Source organism: Argopecten irradians, chromosome 12 (assembly GCF_041381155.1).
Source record: "Argopecten irradians isolate NY chromosome 12, Ai_NY, whole genome shotgun sequence".
NCBI classification, from domain to species: Eukaryota; Metazoa; Mollusca; class Bivalvia; order Pectinida; family Pectinidae; genus Argopecten; species Argopecten irradians.
This window is the reverse complement of record NC_091145.1, coordinates 17,990,003-17,997,519: the sequence shown is the minus strand read 5'-3', so window position 1 is coordinate 17,997,519 and position 7,517 is coordinate 17,990,003. Positions and strand designations below refer to the sequence as shown.

At 33.6% G+C, this 7,517-nt stretch overlaps 1 protein-coding gene across 1 annotated transcript in view; it reads left to right on the top strand.

Moving 5' to 3' along the window:
* LOC138304970 (uncharacterized) overlaps positions 1-7,252 on the top strand; it is a 9,859-nt gene extending 2,607 nt beyond the window's left edge. The window contains exons 6-14 of the mRNA XM_069245388.1: positions 1-37; positions 387-586; positions 3,083-3,294; positions 4,266-4,440; positions 4,713-4,946; positions 5,189-5,441; positions 5,736-5,927; positions 6,230-6,349; positions 6,690-7,252. The exon at positions 1-37 is cut by the window's left edge and continues 83 nt beyond it. Of these exons, the coding sequence (XP_069101489.1) occupies positions 1-37; positions 387-586; positions 3,083-3,294; positions 4,266-4,440; positions 4,713-4,946; positions 5,189-5,441; positions 5,736-5,927; positions 6,230-6,349; positions 6,690-6,895 (1,629 nt within the window). The 3' untranslated portion in view covers positions 6,896-7,252. The remainder of the gene's footprint in view (positions 38-386; positions 587-3,082; positions 3,295-4,265; positions 4,441-4,712; positions 4,947-5,188; positions 5,442-5,735; positions 5,928-6,229; positions 6,350-6,689) is intronic.
* The last annotated feature ends 265 nt before the right edge of the window (positions 7,253-7,517 follow it).

Below are 7,517 nucleotides of genomic sequence, written 5' to 3'. Positions count from 1 at the left end.
AATCTGGTCCTGTCTGGAGGCTCTACTATGTTTCCTGGTGAGTTAGATCACGTCATATTGTACTTAATAATAAAACATACATAATCAAAACATCATGAGTTGTCTCCATTTCTCTTAAAATTTCAATATGCAATATTTGATTTAGAGAACGACTCATTGCGTCATATCTGAAAAGTGGAAATCGATATCCGTTATTTCTAAAGTAAAAATTTTGTTTCCATATACTTCTTTTTTGGAATAAACGCTTTATAAACATCACAAATATTCTGTAGCAAAGGAGATTACAGATTATAACTGTTCCCGATGAAACAATTTACGATTTATTTCTATTGTTAATTTTTTCTCATTAATCGACTGAAACAGAAAATTTTGAATTTTGCTAATAGGTATCGCTGATCGATTCAAGAAAGAAATGGATGCTATAGTTCCTGACAGCATGAAGGTCAAGGTCATCGCCCCTCCGGAGAGGAAATATTCAGTATGGATGGGTGGATCTATCCTGGGGTCTCTGTCCACATTCCAACAGATGTGGGTATCGAAACAGGAGTACGACGAATGTGGACCAGGAATTGTACACAGGAAGTGTTTTTAAAATGAACAAAAGAATTACAGTGTAACACATTGAGAGATGGTTTGCAGAACTTTTTCTGAAAGGAAAATTTATCTGTGTGGTGCAATACTGTGCCAGAGACTTGCTATATTATTGTTTAGCTTCAGACGCTTAAAAGCTTAATATAACGTTCAGTGGTGAAAACGAATGTTTGCCGGCATAAAATGCGTGTAAGTGATGTGTGTATCAAAATTTGTGAAGTTTTCGTACTCTCGGAGTCCGGATTATTGAGGGTGCTCTGTATATTAAAAAGGATAATGGAACTCTTCATCTCCCATACTCATTCAAATTATCTATATAATCCTTTACTTTGTTGACAATAAACTGTTATTCGGAAGCTTTCGTGTTTTATCATATGTTTACGAGGGGAGGCATCATCGATTGTAGTAGTTTTAAATATCATTGACCTTACATGAGTATTTTGTGACATTTAAGTTTTAAATGATTAAATATGCTATAAGCCATCAATTTATTTCAAAGGGCATGATAAATTTCATATCACAAAAAATGAGAGTAACATTCAATTCATCACATAACTATACAAAATGTTTATCAATCAAATTTGAATAGTAAGATTTTTTTCTCTCGTCGACAGTAAGTACAAGTTAATATTTGACAGCATTGTTGGAATATATGACAATTTTTGTTTTGATGTCCAGGAGGATACCATTTAGTGACTGGATATTTAAACATGCTCGATTTCAGAACTATTTATAACGCTATACCATTACTGAAGTCCATTCAGGTTTGCTTTAACAACAGTATAATTGCTGTTAAATATTAATGTAATTATGTAATGGATACATGAATGAAAACCACGAAGCGGTTTGTTTGGTTTCTTTTTCAATATGTTTCACCTTGTACCAGCATGACGTTTGTGGTCGTAAACATAGCCCAGAGATCGTTTATCCTACTGTTTTTGTTGTATATCATATTTGATTTTGCATTTTAACATGTGCTACTAATTAGCAACCAAACAATACATTTGTCATCAATTTCCATCCATAATTGAAGTATTTTAATATCTTAACGCTTTAAGCGTGCAATAAAAATAACAAATTTTCTACAAATACTTTATTACAAAAATAACAATTGTAGATAGTTAGCATATCAAAACATTGAACATTAATGAGAAAAGACAGAACTATTGTAGATTGATTACAATAAACAAATATATTATGCCTCAGCTATCTATGTGATAAGACAAAATCATTCATGTCCCATATTACAAAGGTATCATAATTATTGTATAACAACAAAAGAGACCTATGTACATAATCATTTGAAAACATGTATTTGATTGTTGTCGCATAAATTTTCGTTTAAAATATTTCATATGAACAATTCTGGGTCCATTTTCCTCATATTCATATTTTGAGATTGTCATCTGATGGGTGTGGACAGAGAGCCCAGGATCGATCCACCGTTCCTAATTGAGTATTTACTCTCCAAAGATACATTCATTCTAACCTTCATGCTGTCTGGTACTAAATACATCAGTTCCTTCTTTCTCAGCTATGTCTGTTTACAAAATTTAAAAAAAAAAGAAAAAAAAAGATAAATAAATCGCAACGTCCATGTAAATACAAACATTTGTGAAAAACAAACCAGAATTAATAAAAAAAATATTGAAGTTTGTCTGACATTGCATTCAATAAAATCCCTTATAACGTAAAACACTAATTTAACGAAAAAATTATCTATATATAGTGAAACGTGACGATATAACTCACCAAGAAACATAGAACCCCCAGACAGGACCAGATTGCTGGACATGTCACGTCGGATGTCAATATCACACGACATTACAGAGTTGTGGACAAGTTCGTGGATTCCTGCTGACTTTATTCATGTAAAGTGATTAATGTCAAAATAAAAGATGTTTTTTTTAAATTTATTTTCCTACACCAGAACAACTCTGCTCCTTATTAAATTGAACAAATGAAAGACCAAAATATTAACGTTAAAATTATAGAAATTCCACAACAATAACCTTTTTTATATATTATCTATAAAAGTAAAAGAACTGCAAAAAAAAGAAATTAATCTTAATATTAACCAATAAGAAATGGCTGAAATAAAGGTTATGGACACCAGATTCTCTCATTACCAAGAGTAACACTACTTCCGTCCGAAGGGTATAAGAACGTTGTATTTTAGATGATTTCGAGGCTGAATACATCTCAGAATTGAAATTATTAGTAACATAGGCTAATTTCTCTTTTATATTACGAAGCAGATCTAGTTCATCTATAATGAGGTTCAGATAATGAAGTAGAATGGTTTAAACGATAGCCTTATGACAAATGAATTAAACAGAGAAAGTACCATTGACGTCATGCAGTACTTTAAAGAATGGGAATAAAAAGTGGTCAATTTAACTAGCATTTCCTGAGAAATTATTTATAAAATAATTATAAAATGGCTTTATTTTATTCTTAAAAATACATTTAATCATAGTGTCCCACCTAGAGATGTAAAGCTGTATCATCTCTCATAAAGGATAATTTGGAGGTAGACTGCCAGGTCCACACGTTTGATGGCGTGAGGGAGGGCGTAACACTCGTAGATAGGTACCATGTGGGACACACTGTCTCCGACATCAAACACGACCCCCGTTGTAACGCTGTAGAACGTGTGGTGCCAGATTTTCTCCATGTTGTCCCAGTTGGTGATGATTCCATGTTCTACGTGATACATTAGAGACAATAGCTCGCGTTTGTTCTGAGCCACGTCGCCGACATAATAGGTTTGATGGTATCTTCCAACAAAACAAGAAAAGACGGTACGAGTAGCATCCTCTCCAGCAAACCCAGCCAGCTTTACACCTATCACTAACACTGAAACTACCGCTGTCAACAGGTGGGGCTGACTTTTTATTCCCTGACATTTTCTCTTAAAGCTGACCTGTTAGGTTTTAAGAGTAATTGACAAATCTAGACGTTTCTCCTCGATCTATTTTCAACACGGATTAAGACCGACTATAGGGACGGTATACTTGCATCTCATCTTGATGATGCCGTTATAATATTACTAAGAATCAGTTAAATCCAAAAAAAATCAACAGTTCACGAATTATTACCATCTACCGGTAATATTTACGTTCTGGGACATTTAACATACAGACCTAGGCCAGTAATCATTATGTACATATATATAATGTCTATTTTTAGAGCATCGACCTGTTTTAAACCTCACAGGTGTATACACCGCGGGAGTTGTAGTCGTTTCCCTATTATGGAGAGGATTATAGTAGGCAATGCCTTATATGGAAGTTGTGCTGTAAATAGTCTAGTAACGTTTCCCTAAATGGATGTCCGTGCTCCAGTCTATTTCTGTCGATGATAAAGGCCATGTTGCGTTCCCATAACACTGTCAGTACCTAATATGGGAAATCGACAAAATATGAATGTGTCACAGTTGTATGATACAGAGGGTGAGATAGTATATAAGACAAGAAAATTTACAGACAGACAGAACTTCCATAACCGAGACGCACAAGAGGACCTGAAGAGGCAACCAAAGTACCAAAAGGTAACACCCATATACATCGTAATCATAATGTCCATTCTTATATTGCTCATTTTGAACTTACTTAAAAATATATTAATGCATTATGGTTAAATCTTTACGATTTCCTCATTTTTCTCTTCAGACCTTATCAAATTCAGCAGGACAACGTACTTAAGAAACAGAAAATGTCTATGTTTGAGGATGAAATCCAACCAGTTGTCATTGACAACGGAAGTGGCATGTGTAAGGCGGGATTCGCAGGAGATGATGCCCCACGTGCAGTCTTTCCCGCCATTACAGGACGACCACAATATGAGGTATGTATTACTGTAGATCATCAATAGACAGGTGTCATTTGCAATGTTACTACCATCAGCAGAAAACTTTATACAAAAAGACTGAAACTATGATGAAACAAAATTAATAATATGCATGTATATTAATCTGCTTCAATCACTTTAAGAGAGGATGAAAAGAACAGTTTTAGTATCAGTGTGTGAGTATATGGACCATGTATGGAAATTTTCTTGAAAAAAAACCCCATAAAATAGGACAAAAATAATTCATGACTTTTTGTCTTCATTTAAAGATGATCATGCCAGGAATGGGCGATAAAGATTGTTATATTGGAGACGAGGCTCAGAACAAAAGAGGCATTCTCTCTCTAAGGTACCCCCTAGAACATGGCATCGTCACCAACTGGGACGACATGGAGAAGATCTGGCACCACACCTTTTACAACGAGCTCCGTGTGGCTCCCGAGGAACATCCGGTCATGTTGACAGAGGCACCACTTAATCCTAAGGCCAACAGAGAAAAGATGATACAGGTATTTCAATTATCTATTTCTCTGATATTAAATTCTTATTGCAAAAAAATTATTATAAATTTGTTATTTTTTTGAAAATATTTACTTTATGATACTTTTGAAATAAAGAGTTTGGTTCAATAATCATGTTTTCTCATTTCATGTTATGTCAAACAAAAAATTTTTGATATTCCAAGATTGATACTACTGTCAGAAAACTTAAGGATAATTTTTTCTTTTTTATTACAGATTATGTTCGAGAAATAATGTTCGAGACATTTAATACACCAGCTTTTTACGTATCGATACAAGCCGTCCTGTCCCTCTATTCTTCTGGACGTACAACGGGGATCGTCTTCGATGCCGGGGACGGTGTGTCCCACGTGGTACCTATCTACGAGGGTTACGCCCTCCCTCACGCCATCAAACGTGTGGACCTGGCAGGTCGTGACCTCACAGCCTACCTCCAGAGAATCCTTCACGAGAGAGGATACAACTTCACAACAACAGGTATTTAAACTAAAAGTTTAAGTTAAAGTTTATATGACAAAAATAGATTTTATGTTTCAATATTCTTCGATATTAATATTTAAGGAATATTCTACTTTCTTGATATGTTAATTCAACCGCGAACATCTAATCAAGTTGATCCCTGTAACTCAATCTAAGCAATCCTTCAAATTGAGGAATTGTCAATATAATTATATTAATCCACCGTGGCATAGGCTAATCAAAATCTGTTATAAAAGACGACGTGAATCCAAATACACTTTGTTGTTATCGGCTAAATCCTTTTACTTCCAGCTGAACTAGAAGTTGTTCGAGATATAAAAGAGAAGATGACTTATGTAGCGTCTGACTTTGAAGCAGAGATGGATGCTTCTGCGAAATCGTCAAGCCTTGAGAGAAGCTATGAACTTCCTGATGGGCATATCATCACTATTGGCAACGAGAGATTCAGGTGTCCAGAATGCTTATTCCAACCTTCATTCATAGGTATGTATTTTTAATGTATTTTTAATTTACAATTAATCAATTAATGTACTTTACCTTAATGATGTTTTAGAATAATATTGAATTGTTACCTACCAAGTCCTTTGAAAACAATAGTAAATACATATTAGTGTGACAGCTTTATTTGGTGTTTGTTTTTAAGTTGAAATGGAAGTAACAGTAAATACTATTATTGTTATTCCTCCAATTTATCCTCAGATCGAAGTGATAAAAATTAATCACAATGGCAGGACGAGTTATAAACCGATGTATAGATCACTTACCTATTACAATTCACATTACAGGAATGGAGTCGGCAGGAATCCATGAACTTGTCCACAACTCTGTAATGTCGTGTGATATTGACATCCGACGTGATATGTACAGCAATCTGGTCCTGTCTGGGGGTTCTACTATGTTTCCTGGTGAGTTATTACGTCATATTGTACTTCATAATCAAACATTGTACTATACTTAATTCAAACATTAGGGGTGGTCTTCATTTTTTTAAAATCAAGATATTTCATTTTTATTATTTAATTTGCCTTATTCAATTAAGAGAATGGCCCATAGGCATAAATATATGATGGATAGTCAAAGTTCTTTTTTCTACTTTTGCTTTCAGCTTTTATAATTATCAGGGATAATCTATTGAAATGGAAATATTTTTAAAACGATATTCAATCTTTTCCCTTTCTTATTATGATTATAGTTATTTTTGTTAATCGACTGTATCAGAAACCTTATTATTTTTTTCATTCGTAGGTATCGCTGACCGATTTAAGAAAGAAATGGATGCTATAATTCCTGACAGCATGAAGGTCAAGGTCATCGCCCCTCCGGAGAGGAAGTATTCCGTGTGGATTGGTGGATCTATCCTGGGGTCTCTGTCTACATTCCAACAGATGTGGGTATCGAAACAGGAGTACGACGAATGTGGACCAGGAATTGTCCACAGGAAGTGTTTCTAAAAAGTTTTTGTCGGATGATGAAGAAATGCTTTACATGTTCTATATGATAACAAAATACGCGAGTGATATTAGGTGCAATAGGAAGTATTTTCACCAAGAAACAACCATCATATACTCTTAACAATTTAGACAGTGATTTATATACAGAACAATCGATATTATTTTATGTGTATATTCATTACTTGAATTTTATAATTAATTGTTATGAATTGAATTTTGATGTTTTGTTTAATATGAAAAATTGCATGACTGAATATGTGTTCTTTTGATGATAAAAAATTAATACTATAATAATTTCGAAGATGTGCTAATATATATATATTTCATTTGCATTACAAGTTCGTTGTTTACATGTACTTCACAGACGTTTTAATATATATATTTATATTTAAGTGCTAATATATATATATATATTTCATTTGCATTACAAGTTCGTTGTTTACATGTACTTTACAGACGTTTTGATATATTTATTCATTTTTTACTTTGTTTCACCTTGTTGACAATAAACTGTTATTTGAACATAACGCCTCTAGTTTTCTATTGGTTTGGTATTCTAAGTATTAGTAGTGTAATTATTTCTCTATGCTTACCTTACTTAATGGTATGAAATATTATTCGG